The sequence below is a fragment of the Perca fluviatilis genome, chromosome 3 (genome assembly GCF_010015445.1).
Source record: "Perca fluviatilis chromosome 3, GENO_Pfluv_1.0, whole genome shotgun sequence".
Lineage (NCBI taxonomy): Eukaryota > Metazoa > Chordata > Actinopteri > Perciformes > Percidae > Perca > Perca fluviatilis.
In genome coordinates this window covers 46488007-46510453 of record NC_053114.1, presented here as the reverse complement: position 1 = coordinate 46510453, position 22447 = coordinate 46488007, and the positions used below count along the sequence as shown (strand labels likewise).

Here is a 22447-nt window from a genome sequence, read left to right as displayed (position 1 = left end):
CACACAAACACACACACACACACACACACACAGACATACAGAGACACACACACACACACACACACACACACATACACATGCACACACACAGACATACACACGGACACACATACACACACACACACATACACATGCACACACACACACACACACACACACACACACACACACAGACACACACACACACACACACACACGCAGACACATGCACACACACACACACACACACACACACACACACAGACACACACACACACACGCAGACACATGCACACACACACACACCAGCTGTCTTACCTTCTGCGATCCAGAAGACGCGCTGCGTTTGATGGACGATCGTTTGAACGATCCGTTGGTTCCTCTCCGTCCTCTGCCGTCCATGTCGATAAAGTTTTAACTTTCTACGTTCATCGGCCGGAGTGATGATGACGTCCCAGAGCCCAAACCTTTGGCACACGCGTACGGGAACAACTTATTGAACTACCCTCCTAGGGCGGAAAGGTCCCCCAACTCTAACACTATGAATTTAAGCAGACATTAGTTAACTCTAACTATATGAAGGTTATTTAAGCAGACATTAGTTAACTCTAACATAATATGGAGGTTATTTAAGCAGACATCAGTTAACTCTAACTATATGAAGGTTATTTAAGCAGACATTAGTTAACTCTAACTATAATATGGAGGTTTTTTAAGCAGACATTAGTTAACTCTAACTATATGAAGGTTATTTAAGCAGAAATTAGTCAACTCTAACTATAATATGGAGGTTATTTAAGCAGACATTAGTCAACTCTAACTATATGAAGGTTATTTAAGCAGACATTAGTCAACTCTAACTATAAGAAGGTTATTTAAGCAGACATTAGTCATCTCTAACTATAAGATGTAGATTTTTTAAGCAGACATTAGTTAACTCTAATATGATCAGATGTTTGACTAGTTAACAGGAGTGATGTAACCACTCAACTCCTGACAGATTTCAGAACTTCAGTCTGATGAGCTGCAGACAAACGAGTTAGGAGGTAAGTGCCTTTTTCAGGAACACATTGGCTGGTGTATCACACTAGAAATTGAACCCAGGTCTCCCACATCAAAGGCATGTGTCTTATCCACTGCGCCATCACCACCGGTTCAAAATCTTTCTTTAATTCTCAACAACAACAGAACTGAACTGCAGTCGTTGTTGAAGAACAGGGATTGTTCTGAGATGTTAAAGAAAGAGTCGAAGCGTAGAAAAACACATTAACAAAAGTCTCCAAAAGTTTTCTGTGATGGTTGTGAGAACTGCTGCCTTCTCTTCTTCACTAGTTAACAGTTAGCTCCAGATGGTTCAGAGAGCTGCTGCCTTCTCTTCTTCACTAGTTAACAGTTAGCTACAGATGGTTCAGAGAACTGCTGCCTTCTCTTCTTCACTAGTTAACAGTTAGCTCCAGACTGTGTTCACGGATGTGTTCATGCGTGTAACACGGGGAACGGGTCAACTTCGTGAATTAGTTTTGGGGTTGGTTCTGCATGACATGATTGAATGTTCAAGCACGGGCTGCACAGTACATCATTTTTTATCATCGTCTTAATATAACATCAACACATCGTGAAACACACTACAAGATCTTTTGAGTTAGTTGACCTAAACTTCTATCTCAGCAAGATATTAATTACTGGAATTGTTGTGTCTTTGTAAATTATAGAGTGTGGTCTAGACCTACTCTATCTGTGAAGTGTCTTGAGATAAGGGTCAGGGTATCGCCACTGACCTCCTGAATCCACTCGAAGCAGCGGTTTGATTCTGATTCATTTCTGTTACAACATCAAACAGATGTTAGTGGCAGCACAGCTACATCTCTGGCTTGTCTCAGGATTTGGCTTTAGCTGAACTATTTTGAGATTAAAAGTTAAAAACAACGGGGTTGTCTCTGTCTTCTCTCTCTGAGTCCGGCCTCCTTCGGCTTCTCTGTGCTGATCCAAAATATGAATTTCAACCGGATGTGGTGAACTGAGAATATTCTTTTCCTCACTTGGAGAAAGATGAAGTGTCGGAGCGTCGTTCCAGTCCTCGGCTTCAATTTGCGACGTTAAAACTAACCTGAAATCTGGCTGGAGTCAAAATATAAAAAAGAGCCAAAAAAAATCTTTGGAAGCATCAAATCAGAGAAGTGATAAAAGGATAAAAAGATGCATTTTGCTTCATGATTAAAACCAGATTATGCAAACGGAGAATTTTGTATTTCCTCATCTGCAGAAAGAAAACCTGCAGCAGTCCACACGAAAAAAAAACATCTACAGAGCCAAAAAACAAGTCAAAACAAACACTCCACCCCTGATCCTCCCGTTTCCCTCGGGTCCTGGTTCTGGTTCCCTCTGGTCCTGTTTCTGGTCCAGCCCTCAGTGATGTGATGTTGCAGCGGTCCTTCTGCAGAATGCCACAGACACACACAGACCCTAACCCTTCTCTGTAATCTGGATCATCTTTAATGGATGGAGATTTAATGAATGGTGATTGGACGTAAATCTACTTCATGAAACAGAGAGATTAGTTTCAGGATTCATAGAAGCACATTATAAAGATAAAAGATGATGCACACACACACACACACACACACAGACACACACACACACACACACACACACACACACACACACACACACACACACAGACAGACACACACACACACACACAAACACACAGGCACACACACACACACACACACACACACACACACAGACACACGCACACAGACACACACACACACACACACAGACACACACAGAGACACACACACACGATGATCAGCTTTCTATTGACAATTTATTATGAATGTAATAACAGCTAAACTTCATAAAGATGAGTCATAGGGCCAAAAATTTGTCTAATTAGCTGTGAGAGCTCAAAGAAGAGAGACAGATAGTAGAGGACGGGTACATCGTTACATTATCTTACAACTCTTCACCCACACAACGATGTTATAAACTGTAGTGTTTACTCAAAATGTTTCTATGTCCACAAGCATAATGTCAATAAAGTTTAATTCAATATATCTTGATCATCCAGTACAGTCATGTTATTATTTGATGGATGAATTTAATTTGAAATAAATGTGATTGAATGTTCGACTGCAGATCAGAAGCTGCAGGATTAAAGTGATACACACACACACACACATACACACACACACACACACACACACGCAAACAGACACGCACACACACACACGCACACACACGCACGCACACAGACACGCACACACACACGCACACACACATGCACACACACAGACAGACACACACACACCCTGTGATTGTTGATGGTTCTAGTAGAGGTTGTTGCAGTGATGTGATCTGACCACCGGGGGCAGCAGCGTGGTGTCTAAGTTAGTGCCATAGGGCACTATTCCAAGTTAGTGCCATAGGGCACTAGACTAGGTTAGTGTCATAGGGCACTAGTCTAAGTTAGTGTCATAGGGCACTAGACTAGGTTAGTGTCATAGGGCACTAGTCTAAGTTAGTGCCATAGGGCACTAGTCTAAGTTAGTGCCATAGGGCACTAGACTAAGTTAGTGCCATAGGGCACTATTCCAAGTTAGTGTCATAGGGCACTAGACTAGGTTAGTGTCATAGGGCACTAGTCTAAGTTAGTGTCATAGGGCACTAGACTAGGTTAGTGTCATAGGGCACTAGTCTAAGTTAGTGCCATAGGGCACTAGTCTAAGTTAGTGCCATAGGGCACTAGACTAGGTTAGTGCCATAAGGCACTAGTCTAAGTTAGTGCCATAGGGCACTAGTCTAGGTGTTAACCCGGGGGAAGCAGAGACAAACTAGAAGAAAAGTTAGAATAATAATGTGAGTCTGTCAGCAGCAACAACAGAACTTTTAGTGGACTCTAACTGCTGCTGAACATTAGTCCTGTAGGGTTACATTACAGCTTGGTTATGGTTTAATACTGGACCAGGTTCACAGATTGTTGTTCCATCAGACACTCAGACACACAAACATGGAGACAGAGAGTCCAGGGTGATAAAAAACAAAGTAACCCTTTAAGTCGTCTTCATGTCAGTGAGAGATTTGGCCGAGGAAGTATTGTTTTATATCTTTTATGTGTATGTTTCCATTGCAAAAATAAAAACAGATGATCACAAACTACAGTCAAACAGCATCTGATGTCAGTTCATGTTTTTATTCCATGTTTGCAAAATCACGAACACAGATTCAGATACAGAAAACTTAATCTGTTGTCTGTTGTGATGTGGAGAAATAAGGCCGACTTCACACTGACTGCATGGCATGAGCGTGGCGTTTCTGTTCATACCTGTCAAGTATCCCGTTTTGGCCGGGAAAGTCCCGTATTTTACTCTTCTTTCCCGCCGTCCTCCCGTATTAGTATTTTCCCGTAAATCTCCCGTATTTTAACCTGCGTTATTAAAAAATAATACCCCGGGTCCGAGCGGAGTAAAAAAAAAAAAAACATTTCCAATCTGAGCTCTGTCACTAGCCTCGCGATAACTGCCACCTGCAGTAGCCTACTACAGGTACTGTAGGTGGCAGTTGTCGCGAGTTTAGTGTGTGAGGTCAGATGATGAGTGACGGATGATGGACGCTTCGACAGAGACGGTGCGCTGCCAAAACTTATGAAGGCTTTACTATGCATTCCCCATAGCAATGCAAGTTGAGAAAGGGTGTTTAGCATGGTACGAAAGATTGTTACAGAGAATAGGATGACGTTAGACAACAGAACTGTTTGCGCTCTACTCTCATGTAAACCACTCTGGCCCAGCCCACAAATACACTCCTTCCAAAACAATCTTAAAGAATGCAAAGTCTGCAACAAATTTATACAATAACTCACTAAAAGAGTAAAGAAAATTATGTGAAATGAAAAGAAAAACTGTAAAAGAAAAGCAATATGAAATGAAAAGAATGTGTGGAATGAAAATAAAATGTAAAGACAAGCAATGTTATAAATTGTAAATGTTTTCAGCATTCTGCATCAAGTGGTGATTTTAGCTTTCTTGTACACCTGTCTTAAAATGTAAGGGATACTGGAGCTTGGTTGGGGTGGTGGGACTGCTTCCGGTGGGCGCCGGAAAAATTTCCCTTATTTTCAAATCCAAAACTTGACAGGTATGTTTCTGTTGTGTGTCAGCTGCGTCGCGTTTTCTATGTCTTTCCACACCAGAAAAGTGTCTGACGTGGCGCTGCTGCTGCTGCTAGCCTTGTCTGGACACATGGATGTTTCCCATAAACATAAATAAATATATACTGATCTGATTACAGCAAAGACAACGTCGGCAGTATTGATGGCAGAATAGGCTCCAGAATATTTCCTTTTGTATGACAGGTGCAATATTAGAAAATCATTTTTATGAAATGTTTGCATTTATATTTATATCTGCGTTTATGTTAAAACCTCCAGACTTTCAAACATCAACATGTCATTTATTAAATGTTTTTGTGTCTAAATGACGTATAAACATCTTTTCATATTCGATGTTGTCTGGAAATGCCTCCAACACGCTGGCGTGTGGCGTGAAAAATAGGCGTCGTCCTATTTCTAGCACGCACGTTTTGTGAGACGTGCGTGTCACGCAGTCCCTGTTACCATGGGTATCACGCCACGCAGCCGACACGCTCACGCCACGCAGTCAGTGTGCAGGAGGCCTAAAACGTTTAGTGAGTCATCGCTCGAGCATAACACAAAGTTTAAAGTGCACATTTCTTTCTTTTTTATGGATTATAAATAACGAATCAACATTTACAGTCCACCAAAAACAAAGCAAAGAAAAAGTCATATTTTTTCTTGTTGTCCTGGTATGTACACATAACCACCCCTCAGCCCTTCATATTTTGGTGGTGGAGTGCGTGGCGGACAAGTTCTCCAAGCGGAAACGGACCACGTCGCCACCAGGTGGTGGTGGAGGGAGCAGGAAGCGGCTGCTGCAGACCTGGCGGCTCGCTCGGCGGAAGTTCTCCGACAGAAAGGCGTAGAGGACGGGGTTGACGCAGGAGTTTCCGTACGCCAGGCAGTGGGAAAGGATGCGGAAGGCAAAGGAGGCGTCGGTCAGCGGGAAGCGGCCGAACTCCACCCACATGGCGATGATGTGGTGCGGCATCCAGCAGACGGTGAAGGCTGCCACGACCAGCAGCACCGTCTGAGCTGTCTGTAGAAATAACACAGGGGAAACATGAGTCTACAGAGAATTATACATCTATACTACAGAAATAACACAGGGGAAACGAGTCTACGGAGAGTTTTACATCTATAGTACAGAAATAACACAGGGAAAACATGAGTCTACGGAGAGTTTTACATCTATAGTACAGAAATAACACAGGGGAAACATGAGTCTACAGAGAGTTTTACATCTATACTAGAGTGCGGATCGTCCGACACAGTTAAAGTCTAATTTTTTTCTCATACTAATGACACATGTACGTTTGTTTGTGTGGAAACTTTTTAATAAGCGGCTGTAGGAAGGCATTCACAAATGTCAACAGATGAGCACACAGCGCAACAAGCACATAATAAGCTGTTTTAAATTTAGAATGTTCAATGCCTTATCACGCTGATGTGACTGAGCCTGACCCGAACCCGAACATTATTTCTAAATATCTGTCCAAACCCGGCCTGGCCCGTGGGGCTCGGGTTAGGGTATCCATCATCTAATCTATACTACAGAAATAACACAGAGGAAACATTAGTCTACAGTAGGAGGTGACACAGAAATCAATTCCCATCCCATCCTGAGCCCACAAGAATTATCCCGTCATATCCCAATCACATGACTGCCCCCAAAAAAAAGAATCCTGTCCTGCAAAATCCCAATTGAAAGACTCCTGAATCCCATCCCACTCCTGTTTGGTTCCCTATGTTGTCTAAAGTTATCAGACTTTGTTGCCCCCCTTTAGCATGCTTGGTTAATCGCGGTCAAATCACTGAGGTTGCCTCGGAAATTTAGGCTCCACTGCATTACCTGCAGGCCTAGGTAACATGTATTACCTGCAGGCCTAGGTAACATGCATTACCTGCAGGCCTAGCTAACATGCATTACCTGCAGGCCTAGGTAACATGCATTACCTGCAGGCCTAGGTAACATGCATTACCTGCAGGCCTAGGTAACATGCATTACCGCAGGCCTAGGCCATTTCATTACATAATTCCTAACAGATGTGTTGTTTGTGTCTTAAAGCGCCCATATTATGCTCATTTTCAGGTTCATAACTGTATTTTAAGGTTGTACCAGAATAGGTTTACATGGTTTAATTTTCAAAAAACGCCATATTTTTGTTGTACTGCACAGCTCTCTCTCACTGCTGTAGATCCTCTTTTCACCTGGTTTCTGTTTTAGCTACAGAGTGAGACCTCTTTTCATCTTCTTCTTCTGTACTATCTTTGATTGCACTCGCACATGCTCAGTAGTTCAGATGTAGATCATGTCAGCTAGCTAACTCTAGAGACAGTAAAGAGAGCCTGTTCCTCCAACTTTGGTCAGTTACAAGGCAGGATTAGCTGGGAGACTTCTAAATGAGGGCGCACATGTAAGTAGTTCTTTTGTAGATTATGGTGAACTTGTGTGTGTTGTAGCAGTGCTTTGCTATTGAGAACGACGTAGCATGCTAGCGTTAGCATTAGCGTTAGCATGCTAATGCTAACGGTTAGCATGCTAACGAGCTAACGGTTAGCATGCTAACGAGCTAACGGTTAGCATGCTAACGAGCTAACGGTTGTGGTTAGCCAGCTCATTTCGGACTGTGACGTCACAGTCCGAGGCCGATTTTGAACAGCTCACTAGGAGACTGAAGGCAGGACACATTCAGAAACTGTATCTCACTCAAAACAGCATGGATGGATTTTTTTCAAAGTTTGTATGTGTGTGGAAGCACCAGAGACACAAAAGAACACCCCAAATCCCAGAAAAAGTGATTTTTTCATAATATGGGCACTTTAAAGAAGAGACTTGGTTTTTAATCCACAATGAGCTTGTGCTCACACTTGTAATGTACGAACCAACATCATCACCAAAACCTAGCCTGTAGCTACTCTTCTTCGTCTCTCTCCCTACCAACATACACCATGGTCATGTAACTAGATGGTTCCCTCTGCTGGTCACATTAGGTATTACAGTTGATTCATTGCATATCAAGCAGGAAACACAGGATTTATATTGTTTAGTGCAAGAAACACACAGAGTATGTGTTTATAGGAAAAATATATACACAGTGTGTGAAGTATTTGTCGTCTTTTCCAACTTTTTCTGCAAAAAAAACTTTGAAAGAAATGACAAAAACCTTGACTGTTTTCTCGCTTCTTTTGAAGCTCTTAACCCAGTAAAATGTGATACTGTAGTTTATATAAACTGAACCTGTTTCCCTCCTTCAACTGAACTTTATTTATAGAGTCAGACCCTAACAGAAGTTATGTCGGGACACTTTACACACAGACGCAGCCCACTGCTCAGCTTATTTATATCCAATCTGTTTAAAAATCACAAAGAGCTGCGACTCCAGACGCCAAACTTCCACTCAGCTGCAGAACTAATGTTTCTCGGCACTCATAAACCTCTCGAAACCTCCGACGGGTGTTTACATCTCAGAAAGAAGACACAAAGACCCATCTCTGACGGCGTCTAAAAGATATGATGCTCAAACGGGAGGAAACTCAAACCATTAAACACTCACACACACACACACACATACACACACACGCACACACACACACACACATACACACACACACACACACACACACATACATACACACACATACACACACACACACACACATGCCCCAATAACTTCTGACTCTTCATATCTTTGTGTAGTTATAATTAAACATTCAGATACTAAAACCATGTTTCATTAGTTTGTTTGATGAGATTTGTCGGCTCATTAAAGATCCATTAAAACATTATTATTGGACCATGAAAAAGTCTCATTTATTAACCTTTGTTTAGAAAATAATTAATATTTCTTTCTTGAAATGTAAGTTTTTTTTTCACAACATCATTCTTGAATTATTATGTATTTTGTCCGTATTTTTTTCTCATAATAATACATTTTTCCAAAATATTACATCTTTTTCCACAACTTTTTTAGGTAATATTACGCCACAGCAGTTCTGACTCTTCATATCTTTGTGTAGTTATAACTAAACATTCAGATACTAAAACCATGTTTTATTTTTATGACTGTGCCTTCTTCATTAGTGTGTGTTTGATTTGTCGGCTTATTAAAGAACCATAAAACCACCATGATTTACTGTCAGGGCGAAGTAATAAGTAACCTTTCCTCATCTTGTTGATGAAATATAAAGCAAACAGATCCGTAGAATATGTAAAGGGTTGTAAAGTTATTAATAAAGTATGAAAGTGTTTTGTTTCCACAGTGTGTGTCTGCTCTTTAGAGGGAGTCTCTATTCTTAGTCCTGAGCTGTGAATCCTTTGCTCCTGCTGTAAATGTCTGCTAACTCATCTACTGTTTCTCTGTCTCTGACTCCACAGACACTGACATGAATATTAGACTACAGTTTAATGTCTACAGAGACCGTACACTAACCCTCCATCTCTGTCTACAGAGACCGTACCCTAACCCTCCATCTCTGTCTATAGAGACCGTACCCTAACCCTCCATCTCTGTCTATAGAGACCGTACCCTAACCCTCCATCTCTGTCTATAGAGACCGTACACTAACCCTCCATCTCTGTCTACAGAGACCGTACCCTAACCCTCCATCTCTGTCTATAGAGACCGTACCCTAACCCTCCATCTCTGTCTATAGAGACCGTACCCTATCCCTCCATCTCTGTCTATAGAGACCGTACCCTAATCCTCCATCTCTGTCTATAGAGACCGTACCCTAATCCTCCATCTCTGTCTATAGAGACGTACCCTAATCCTCCATCTCTGTCTATAGAGACCGTACCCTAATCCTCCATCTCTGTCTATAGAGACCGTACCCTAACCCTCCATCTCTGTCTATAGAGACCGTACCCTAACCCTCCATCTCTGTCTATAGAGACCGTACCCTAACCCTCCATCTCTGTCTATAGAGACCGTACCCTAATCCTCCATCTCTGTCTATAGAGACGTACACCTAACCCTCCATCTCTGTCTATAGAGACCGTACCCTAACCCTCCATCTCTGTCTATAGAGACCGTACCCTAACCCTCCATCTCTGTCTATAGAGACCGTACCCTAACCCTCCAACTCTGTCTACGGAGACCGTACCCTTACCCTCCATCTCTGTCTACAGAGACCGTACCCTAACCCTCCATCTCTGTCTATAGAGACCGTACCCTAACCCTCCAACTCTGTCTATAGAGACCGTACCCTAACCCTAACCCTCCATCTCTGTCTATAGAGGCCGTACCCTAACCCTCCAACTCTGTCTATAGAGACCGTACCCTAACCCTCCAACTCTGTCTACAGAGACCGTACCCTTACCCTCCAACTCTGTCTATAGAGACCGTACCCTAAAGGCCCCGACACACCAAGCTGATGGTAAGGAACTAGTAGTGAAGAAGCCTTTCTTTGGGCCAAAAATGATCCCTTAAACTCACCGTAGAGACTACAGCAACTTCTGCGTCTGCGTGAGAGGAAGTAACTCTCCATACACCAGAACCTACGGTCCCTCTGCTTCACCACCCGCCAGGAAAACAGCAGCAGAACCCAACAGAACCTACGGTCCCTCTGCTTCACCCCCCACTCCTGCATTGATTATTTTTTGTGCTCCAGTGAACTTAAGGCAATGTTCCACACGATATCAATAGAACCAGCAATCCTGTCTGATCACAATGCGCTGATAACCACATTCAAAATAATGGAGAGGCTTTGTTTGGGAGCCAAATTCATTGACATGGTACGTACGTTATATGTGAATCCCACAGCCATACACACAGAAAAATGATGGGTTAAAAATAATCCAACTTGGGTTGGTTTATAACCCAACCGCTGGATCAATATTGCACCAGACCAGCAGTAGTTAATTTGACCCAGCAAGATGGGTTGGTCATTTTTAACCCCACATATGAGTTAAATATTCTACCCAAATGCTGGGTCAAATTAATTACCATTCTGGGTTGATTCAACTACATATTTGTTATATAGTGTACCCAAATGCTGGGTGAAATTAATTACAATTCTGGGTTGATTCAAACACATTACAGTACAATTTAAGAAAATACATTGCAATAGACTACCCATAGCTAAAAAACTGTTAAACTACAAACCTAGAACAGAATACATGCTAGATTTATGCATATATTATGCAATAAACACTTAAACAATACAAAAACAATACAACATAATGGAATCTTTGAAAAAATGTGTTTATTTTTACATTAATTAATATCAACAATATAGTGGAACTCGTGCAGTTCATATCACTCAGGTAGGAAAACATTCAGAACAAAACAACAATTATGAATGAACTGGCTGAACATTCAACAGGCCAACAGTCAACAGGTCTATAGTGAACAAATTCAAGAAATTCAAATTCCCATTAAAAAGCTGCTATTAAGAGCCATTAGCTCTACTTGCAAGCAAGTATTCTACTTTGAATAAACTTTACCATTTTAGACTCCCATCCTGGCATTTCATATATTACAGTCTGTATGAATTCCCACACATGATCACACTGCTTCGGGTATTTAATGTCAAAGACAAAGAATGCCTTAAAGCAGACATCAATGGCCTGAAGCAGTGCTTCTTGTTCCAGGGCCTGTCCAGCTATTATGACGAAGGCCTGAAATGCACTCTGATCATTTCCCAGTGTCAGGATGTGGGGGTATGGTTTGCATGCCTTGGCCTCATGGAGTTACTCCACCATGTTTATTCCATGCTAAAAAAGAAAGAATACAAGAGAACAAGTGAGAGAGCGCGAGTGAGTAAGGACCAAATGTCTACCGACTACTATAGTAGAATTAAAATATAGACATTGTGAGGACCATTTTCCTGGTCCTCACTAGAGAAATAATTGTTTTATGATAGTCTAGTTAGCTTTTCAATTTGGAAAAGATTCAGTGCATCTCTAATTCAAAAAGTTGAACTGTAGTCTACATTTCATTGCACATAACGAAATATTCCAAACCTTTTTTGATTAAGTCTTGATGGTTATGGCATATAGCTCACATTACAGAAAACAATTTAAAAAAGGATTCAGACCTCAATTGACCAAAAAAAGCCATTAATCGATTGATGATCTATCATTACAATAAACATGCTCAGAAAATGTGTGCAGCCCACCTATCTGACAATCCTATCTGGCCGATAGGCAGCCGGGTTAGGTGGTCAGATAGGTGGGCCACAAATGCTTTGTAGATTTAGAAGACTTCTTTAGAGTCAACCTCATAGAGTCAGGTCCAAATGGATTAAAATACAAAAGTTTCAACCTTCTGATAATTTCTGCACTCAATACTTTGTTGGTGCCTGTTTTAGAACAAATTACTGCATCAGTGCGGTGTGGTACAGAGGTAATCAGCCTGTGGCACTGCTGAGGTGTTCTAGAAGCCCAAGATGCTTTGATAGTGACCAACGCGTTGTAAGCTTGTAGAACGGCTATTTTCCAAAAACTGTCAGGCTATATTTGATGCCTGTCCCCAAAAGTATAGTAAAACAAACCTGGATATGCATGTGTGCGTGCACACATTCTGCACATAAAACAAAAATGTATAGGTAATTAAATGCAAGATATAGTAATAAACATGCATATTCCATCATTTGTTATTACAAAATAGAATGAAGCACTGAAAGCCTACAAAAGACATGTGCCCTATTCATCTATTGGAGTCCCTCTGACACATTACATGGAAGCTATTGAAAAAAATTATATTTCATAAGAATTCATGTCTGAAAAGGGCTTGAGTAGCAATGCAGACTTGATATGCTGTGGATGGGAAAACAAATATTTCTTACCTTTAAATCTTTCGACAAGGTCTGTCAGCTGCCACTCTGTCGCAGTGCATTGATCTGAAACAAACACAAAAAGAGCTTAAGCAAAAATACAATTGTTATTGTATTAACTATTCAGATGTCACCATGCAAAAGCAATGCAGACTAGCAGCAGAATGTAATCCAATAGATAAGATAACAGATAACAGCCATTTTATTTAGCATCACAAAATATAGAGAAAACAATCCTCCCTCTCACCCTATACAATTCATATGACAAATTGCATACATGTAAATTGTCTATGTTTTTACTTCACAAGAATATTTGTGGCTGCTCACAGCATAGCCTTCAGGGCACGACTGTCAGTATAACAGTCTACAGCAGTGGTTCACAAACTTTTTTTATATATTTCTTAACCCTTCACTCAAGTGGCCCTTGTCATTTGCCAGGCCACCATTTTAAATAACAATTTGTTCTTATCTATTGTTGGTCACCACATTACTTAAATAAATGCACATAAATGCATTTAGTCAGACATATCAGGTTATCTCACTGTTTTTACATACTTTAATCAGTCAAACACGGTGTTATGCCTTCACATTTCACATTAAAAGCTTCAGGAAAAACAAGTGCGTTCATTTATAGCCAGTTAAAATAATATAGCTAGCAAAGCAACTAACTGACAGCCGGTTGGCAAGTAAACTAGTTAACTGGCGAATCACTTGAAACTAGCTGGCAAATTAGCCTGGTGAGTTCAATTAACATGACCACATGCCCATGGGCATTATGAACTTGTTTAATTCATTAATATAATTCAGACCAAACGGATAAGCTGTAGGCTATCCGTGCATCCACGATAACGGCTAAATGGCTAACGTTAGCTACGTTGTTAGCCAAACCAACCAACTAGCCTCGACAATATAAAGATACTACTTTAATAGGTAATGCAACACAGACAATGTGAATAAGACATGTAGTGTACACAAACCTTTTATTATTTATTTGCCTCGCTGGATGACCAGTCAGGTTCTCTGCTGTGACGAGCACTCGGCGTGTGGACTCTGGTGGACTCTGGTGATGATGAGATGACGTTAGAAGCACAAACAACCCACGTTCTGGGTCAACCGATGTATGTTGGGTTGATGGATTTTGACTCAACGCATGAGTTGCACAAAATAACCCAAATTCCATATAAATAACCCATAATGTGTAAAACATTTCGTAACCCAGCGGTTGGGTAGATGAAATAACCCAGCTGTTTTTAGGGTGTAGTCTCAACCAATGGCCTGCATTCTCAGCCATTCCCCATCGCACCGTGCTCGAGACAGGGATCTCCCATGCTATTTGTGATCTCTCTTGAACCGTTAGCCCAGGCCATAAGGCAAAATGAAATATGTAATATTGAATCCAATAACAAAAATATATAAAAATAATAAAAAATGTATCTTAAAAAAAAACTTTATTTATCTTTAGCGGGTCTAACGATGATGATGGTGATGATGAAGGTGTGAACTGTCTGATTGTCTGAATTATGGAGAGTTGTTGATCAAACAGCAGCTGCAACAGGAAACATCCTGTCATCATCATCATCATCATCATCATCATCATCATCATCCTTATCTCTGCAGATCAGAAACAATTTGCATTCAGTGTTTTTTAAAACTTATTTTTGAAGTGGCCTTAAGTCCAGCGTATTTCATCTTCATCACTACAAACAGAGAGGAAAAGGAGGAGGAGGAAGAGATGAGGAGAAAGAGTTTACCTTTCTTTTAGAGCGCTGAGACTTCTTGGACACATTCTTCATCTTTTTATGAAGATGAAACAAAACCTGAAAGAAATGTCAACAGTGTGAAGAACAGATGACAAAAAACACAGAAAAATGAAAACAAACCGAATTATTCATAAAGTTATTAAAGTGTGTGTGTGTCTGTGTGTGTGTGTGTCTGTGTGTGTCTGTGTGTATGTGTAAGTGGCATGAAAACATATGACTCAAGTAAAGTACAAGTACCTCAACATTTGGACTGAAGTACAGTACTGGAGTAAATGTACTTAGTTACTTTTCATCGCTGGTGTCACCCAGTTGTCTCTGAACATTTATAACTTTTATAATCACTTTCTGAGTGTTTGATTTTGAAACTTCACACCGGTAGTTTCAGTGATTGTCTCTGTGCGTTTTTTTGCTCAAACCCATTTTATGACATCAGGACTCCGTCGCCCTTTGCTCTGTTTTTAATCTAAGTTTTACAGCAGCTGCAAGTCAAACATTATCCTGTTTACAGCTGTAACTAAAACAATGGTCATTCTGAATTAATGGATTAGGTGTTTGGTCTCTAAAATGTGGATCAGTGTTTCCCAAAAAGCCCAAGATTACGTCCTGAAATGTCTTGTTTTGTCCACAACTCAAAGATCGTCAGTGTCCTGTCCCAGAGGAGAGAAGACACTAGAACATATTCATATTTAACATGCTGGAATGAAAGAAGTTTGACTTTTTACTACTTCATGTAGGTTTTTAAGTTAGTATGTAAGGAGGGAAGAAAAGAAAAAATTAAGTACATAGGGAAGGATAGAAGGAAAGTAAACGGAGAATAACTAAGGCTGGCTTCGTGGCGTGGGTATGTGTTTGTGTGTGTGTGCTTGTGTGTGTGTGTGTGTGAGCGTGTCGGCTGCGTGGCATGTCCGTTTTTATGTGGGCTCCCATGTTAACAGGTTAGAGCTTACACACTGCCTGCGTAAACACGCTGCCTGCGTGAAACACACGTCTTAGGTGCCAAAATAGGACAAATGCCTATTTTTCACACCACACGCCAGCGTGTTGGAAGCGTTTCCAGACAACATAGAATACGAGAAGATGTATATATGTCATTTAGACACAAATACATTTAATAAATGACGTTGTTGTTGATGTTGATGTTGATGTTTGAAAGTCTCGAGGTTTAAATTTTAACCCTCATGCCCTCCTTAAAAAAAACGTACTCTCGACACCTTCGAGGCAAAAATGTCCACGCACACAAAAACTGTTATTAAATCATCATATATCAATATTTTTTTCTGCTTTTTTTTCATAAATCACTTAAACAACTTGTAACCTAATCAAAACTACCAAACATTCAATCATTTTCAGGATTTTAACCCTTTAATGTAATTAAAAAAATAAAGAATAATAATTATTGATTTTCTAATACTGTACCTGTGAATCCAGAAGGAAATATTCTGGAGCCTATTTTGCCGTCAATACTGCCGACATTGTCTTTGCTGTAATCAGATCAGTTTATATTTATGTTTATGGGAAACATACATGTGTCCAGACAAGGCTAGCAGCAGCAGCAGTGCCGCGTCAGACACCTTTCTGGTATGTAAAGACATACAAAACGCCACGCAGCTGACACGCAACAGAAACGCCACGCTCACGCCACGCAGCCAGTGTGCACCCAGCATAAGGGAGGATGGAAAGAGGGAAGGAAATAGGCTGGAAAGGAGGTAGGCAAAGGAAATAAAGGGAGAGAAGGAAGGATTCCAGATAAAAACCTTTTGAATGAGCAGTTTTTAGCACTGACCCTAGCGAGGCAGCAGCACATGTTCAACATACAATATGTAACTTTCTGCCGCTAGAAGTCTCTCAACTAAATCCTTAGACAGTATATATAAACTGGACCAGCAGAGCCCGTGTCTCTGGACGGAGACCAGTGAAGGATACTAGAAGCTCTTTTCCGGTGCTGGCTGAGCGTTACTGAGCAGCCTCCAACTGAGCTTGAAGACGTAGATGTGACATGAGCAACCTGTCTGAAAGTTGGAAGTCTTCTGGTAGCTGTGCCAAAAGAAATCTCAATCATTCCCAATCTTACAGAGACGGAGAGCGTAGGTATATGTAAGGAGATAACATAGGCACAGGCTAATTACTGATCACTAACATGCTAGTTAACATTAGTCATTACTGATCACTAACATGCTAGTTAACATTAGTCATTAAACCTAAACAGCTAATGGAAGTCCAAACTGCCTGTGAGCTTCTCCTGTACTATACGGTAATTCCTCTACTGTGTGACAGTAAGTCTCGTGGTTATGACCCAATCGTTAGCCTATTTTTATAAAAGCGTCTGCTACGGAGCCATAACGTGAGGTACAAGGTAATGGAGCCTTTTATACATTGTCGTGTTTCTTTAGAAATAAACAATGGACAAATAGAGTCTTTAAACGCTTCAGATGTAAAGTTATTCGCTGTCAAAGTGGCGCCAAAATGAATGGGAGTCAATGGGATGCTAGAGGGGGGTTGAAGTGGTTTGGTAGCATCAAAATGGCTCCATAGGAGGTTGGAGTTCTGCAGAGAGGCTTACCCCCTTGACTAAAACAATGTATGGTAAACACAGACTTTTGATGATGTTGGGAAGTTGTGTGGAATTATGGGAGTTATAGCTTTTAGTGTTAAACACCATCGCTGGTTCGATTGCATCTGTTCACGGACGAGTTTACCCCATTCAAGGTTATTCACGTTACGTTTAGTAATATTTATTCATGTTATTCTAATAAAATAGCTGCATTTCCCCCAACATAATTATGTTTTTCTTTATTTGATATTTATTGTTAGCTGACCAGTTAGCTAGTGAGCCAGCAAGCTAACATTAGCCAGCAGCTAAAACACAAAATATTTTGCATGTCAATGTCACCTTTTGGATGGTTTCAACACCGGGTGGGCGGGGTTTGTTGTAACGCTAGCTAGCTACTCAACCAGGCTGAGAGACGGGTGTGGGGGGGATTGCCGGGGGAATCTCTGGCCGGGACGGCTAGGACGGTTGTGCAGCGGCAGAACATCTCCCAGCTGCCCAGAACGATCTCCCGTTTCACTTTTCTGTAATTGTGGTAAATGATGGTAAATCTCTATTTTTACACCATTAACAAGGCTCAAAATATCACCACACTTCCATGGTAGCATAATGAGGGGCCCTACATGTAAACCGAAGCATTGAGAACTTTGTAAGTGTACAGTCAATTTATTAAAAAGATAGATTATAAAGACAGTAGCGTTCACGTATACAAGCAGGCGCCATCTTGGAAAACAGTCATGACCAGTCGAACGACAGAATTGTCCTTTAAATGCAGATGTTTTAGCAGATGCTTTGGCACTGACCCTGGCATAGCAGCAACAGATGTTTCTTGTTAAATGCACATGTTTTAGCACTGACCCTGGCGTAGCAGCAGCAGATGTTTCTTGTTAAATGCAGATGTTTTAGCAGATGTTTTGGCACTGACCCTGGCGTAGCAGCAGCAGATGAGCAGCAGCGGCAGCACGTATCCTAGCAACAGCGCCACCACCTTGTAACTGCGTTTGGCAGCTCTGGACTCCCAGTGCTCCCAGCAGTAGGTGCTGTTGGTGCCGCTGGGATAGTCGATGAGGATCTGGTGCTGGGCTACCGGCACCGAGCACGCCGCCGACAGCGCCCAGATCATGGCGATGCTGGCCAGAGCGTTCCGGCGGCTCCGCATGCAACGCCGAGGCTTCTGGGAGAGAACCACAGCGATGTAGCGGTCCACAGACATGGCGGCCAGCGTGAAGATGCTCACCAGCATGCTGACGGAGGAGACGTAGTGGCTGAACGTGCACACAAAGCCACCGAACACCCACTGGGGCAGCGAGTACACAGTAGCCTGGAACGGCACGCAGAACAGCAGGAAGCCGAGGTCTGCCACGCTCAGGTTAACCACAAAGATGTTGGTCGGGCTGCTGGGGCCGCGTTTCCCGCCACCAATGCTGTACTTCGCCTGGGGATGAAGGGAAAATATCTGGTTAACAATGTTTTCCAGAAGCACCAAGGTGCTGACTGAAAGTTTGACGACAAACTGTGCAATTCAATTCAATTTTATTTATAGTATAAAATCATAACAATCATAACAGAGTTATCTCAGGACACTTTACAGATAGAGTAGGTCCAGACCACACTCTATAATTTACAAAGACCCAACAATTCCAGTAATTCCCCCAAGAGCAAGCATTCAGTGCAACAGTGGTGAGGAAAAACTCCCTCTCAGGAAGAAACCTGGGACAGACCCAGACTCTTGGTAGGTTGTGTCTGACGGGACAGTCCCAGGCTCTTGGTAGGCGGTGTCTGACGGGACAGACCCAGGCTCTTGGTAGGCGGTGCCGTTTGGGGGGTTGATGAACAGTGGCAATAATAGTCACAATAAAGATGATGAATCAGTGACTAGAAATAGTAGTTGTAGTAGTTCATGGCGTAGCAGGGCACGGCAGGGTGTTACAGGATGCAGCAGGACACTGCAGGGCACCGCAGAGCATAGCAGGGCGTAGAGAGGACCACGGCGACAGCTGCCACCATGATTTTGGTGCCACCCTAATCCAAGGAAACATGCTAGGCGAAAACAAAAACATAAGGACTCCGGGGAATAAGCTCCCCAGAGCTAGATACACCAAAATACAACAAGCCACGTTCCAGCCAATCACTGACAAGATGGTTGGGCGAAGGAATCTGCTTCTATTTAAACAAAGGTTGGTGTACAGATACCAAAGTGCTGAAAAAGACATGCAGCCCTGACTTAGAGACTCTCTTCATAAACTGTAAGCCCTTCTTTTCTCCGCGGGAGTTTTCCTCGTTTGTTATGGTCAGTGTTTACATACCACCACAAGCCTGTGTAGCAGACGCGCTACAACAGCTAGCCGACCAGATAACAGACACAGAGAAAAAACACCCGGACTCTCTCGTCATTATTGTTGGGGATTTTAACAGTGCCAAACTCAATCAGGAACTCCTTAAGATTCCCACCAGGGACAAAAACACACTAGACCACCGTTACACAGTTTTAAAGAATGCCTTGCTTTGACTGCACTGGCTGGAGCGTTTTTGAAGCTGCAGCTTCAAAAACCTCAGTGACCTCGCTGACACTGTAACTTCTTACATCAGATTTTGCGAGGACATCTGTGTGCAAACCAAGACCCTTGGTTCACTCCTAATCTTAGGAAACTGCGCCAAGCCAAAGAGAAGGCCTACAGTAGTGGGTCTGGTCCCTGGAGCTGTGTGAAGTGCTTCAAACGCTCCACCATCATCCCAGTCCCCAAAAATCCCTCCATCACAGGATTAAATGACTACAGGCCTGTCGCCCTGATGTCTGTGGTCATGAAATCCTTTGAAAGACTGGTGTTGAGCCACCCGAAGGACATCACAGGACCCTTGCTGGACTCCCTGTAGTTTGCCTACAGGGCAAACAGGTCTGCGGATGATGCTATCAACATGGGACTGCAATATATCCTGCACCACTTCGACTCCCCAGGGACGTATGCCAGGATCCTGTTTGTGGACTTCAGCTCGGTGTTCAATACCGTCATTCCTGAACTCCTACATCAGAAGCTCACCCAGTTCTCAGAGCCTGCCTCCACCTGTCAGTGGATCATCAGCTGGGAAGCATTTCATTCAAAACCTGGTCCATCAGCACCGGTGCCCCACAGGGGTGTGTCCTCTCCCTGCTGCTCTTCTCCCTCTACACCAGAGATCTTCAACAGGGAGTCCAGGACCCCTAGGGGGTCCTCAAACTGGCTGCAGGGAGGCCGCCAAATTAATGTTCCATAGTTTTAAAAAAAATATGCCTGAAAATATACATACTCATGAATCTGACATATTATTAGTAACGATATTTTTTCATGTGGACTATAGACAAGGTAGCCATCTACAGATACAGTTAAGGATTTACTGTGCCACATTTTAAAATTAAAACATGATGTATAAATATATGAATATGCCAACATTGTTTTTATTTTAAAAGCTTATATTAGTATTGTATGCACCGTAAAAAGGTATGTGTAAAGGCTTTAGGCCACCCTACATGTTACTGTAGGTCCAGTATAATAAGCAACTAAATTTTATACGATATATATAGTAGGGGTTCCCTGCTCCGTCTCTCTTTCAGTGAAGGGGTCATTTGCCTAAAAAAATGTTGAAGAGCCCTGCTCTACACCAATGACTGCACCTCAAAGAACCCGTCTGTAAAACTCCTGAAGTTTGCAGATGACACCACCGTCATTGGTTTGATCCCTGATGGTGATGAGTCTGCTTACAGATAGGAGGTGGAACAGCTGGTCCAATGGAGCAGTCAGAACCGCCTGGAGTTATGAGAGATGACAGTGGAATTTAGGAGAACTCCCCCCTCCCCTCATCATCCAGAACGACACAGTGTCATCTGCACCTCCATCACTGTCTGGTTTGGGTCAGCCACCAAACGGGACAGGGCCAGACTGCAACGGACAATGAGGGCTGCATAGAGGATCAATGGAATTGACCTTTCCTCCATCCAGGACCTTTACCGGTCTAGGGTCAGAAAAAGGGCAGCAAAAATCTCTGCAGACCCCTTGGTTAACTGGTAAAGTCCTCTGGGAGGCCAGGTTTGGAACCTGAGTTGCAACAGAAAACACAAGTCCTCTGGGAGGCCCGAGTTGGACTCAGTTAACTTGATCTTATACTGCACTGTCAATTTTATTGTCTTTTATCTGTTTTTAATTTTTTTAATCGTTTTTAACTGCTCTTTAACATTTTAATTTTTTTAATCATTTTTAACTGCTTTTAATGTTTTATGTAAAGCACTTTGAATTGCCTTGTTGCTGAAATGTGCTCTACAAATAAAGCTGCCTTGCCTCACATCCTGGTCACAAACTGTTCACCCTCCTTCCCTCTGGTAGGAGATACAGGGCACTGCTCGCTAAAGCCAGCCGACACAGAGACAGTTTCTTTCCCCAAGCAGTCACTCATCGTTACACTAAACACTGCTCTGCTCATCTACCTCATGCATATTTCAATTTTACAATTACAATATTGTTATTAATATTTCACCCATGCACTGAACTGACTTGCACTATATTTATATTTAAATCTTAGATCTCAGACTATGCTCATATTGCACTATTCCTTAACTCTCTTGTTATTGTTAATTGTGTTAATTGTTATTGTATATTTTTATTAAATTTGTAAATTCTATTGTATTGTTAAACTGTATATTTAACAGTATTTTTTAGATTTCTTACTGTCCTTTCTGATTTTAGTCTTATATGTTAAGTGAGTGTTGTACTTAGACAGCAAAGATTAACCGGAGTCAAATTCCTTGTTTGTCTACCTAACCTGGCCAATGAAGCTGATTATGATTCTCATTTGGGCTTTTATGGCCAAAATCTTTCCCCCGAGGGTTGGTTGAGTGCCCTGAATATCATGTTAAACATTTTTTATGAAGTGAAATTATTGTCGAAGATGAAAACTTCTCTTTAAAACATATTTTATAAAGTGTAAATATAAATAAGAATTACCTTCCCGATCACCAGCATCACCAGAGAGTTTCCCAGCAGCCCCAGCACAAAGATCAGCCCGAACACCACCGGAACAATCAGCGCCTCTGGCCCGGGTTCAAACCCTTCCCCGGGTTCTGACCCGGGTTCGGACCCGAGTTCTGCTCTGGACCGGTTAGACTCAGGGACTTCACCGTTTCCAGGCAGCAGCATGTCAGAGCCGTCCTGCAGCTGAGTCGGGACTCTGAACACTGCTGCAGACAGTTTACACAGACACAGAGTACTGCTTCCT

The 22447-nt window shown here is 42.1% G+C and overlaps 2 protein-coding genes across 6 annotated transcripts in view; both read right to left on the bottom strand.

The window, feature by feature from the left end:
• The window catches only part of LOC120556299 (transient receptor potential cation channel subfamily M member 1-like), a 70659-nt gene extending 68223 nt beyond the window's left edge, over positions 1–2436 (bottom strand). The window contains exons 1-2 of one of the 4 annotated variants that reach the window (XM_039795784.1): positions 1758–2435; positions 298–518 (exon numbers count right to left, since the gene is read on the bottom strand). In XM_039795784.1, coding sequence (XP_039651718.1) covers positions 298–381 — 84 coding nt within the window. In that variant the 5' untranslated portion in view covers positions 382–518; positions 1758–2435. Of the gene's footprint in view, positions 1–297 lie in introns of all 4 variants that reach the window. The other 3 variants (XM_039795785.1, XM_039795786.1, XM_039795787.1) reach the window with 3 other exon arrangements.
• Positions 2437–5342: 2906 nt separating this feature from the next.
• Positions 5343–22409, bottom strand: galr1b (galanin receptor 1b). 2 transcript variants are annotated; one of them, XM_039794259.1, is made up of 6 exons: positions 22177–22409; positions 18129–18638; positions 14647–14712; positions 13873–13955; positions 12908–12961; positions 11386–11834 (listed from the first exon to the last, which is right to left on the bottom strand). In XM_039794259.1, exons 1-5 carry the CDS (start codon positions 22366–22368, stop codon positions 12910–12912), a joined length of 903 nt encoding a protein of 300 aa, XP_039650193.1. In that variant the 5' UTR covers positions 22369–22409; the 3' UTR covers positions 11386–11834; positions 12908–12909. The 2 variants fall into 2 exon arrangements, with proteins under 2 accessions (XP_039650192.1, XP_039650193.1); XM_039794258.1 differs by lacking the exons at positions 11386–11834; positions 12908–12961; positions 13873–13955 and adding an exon at positions 5343–6155.
• Positions 22410–22447: the final 38 nt, after the last annotated feature.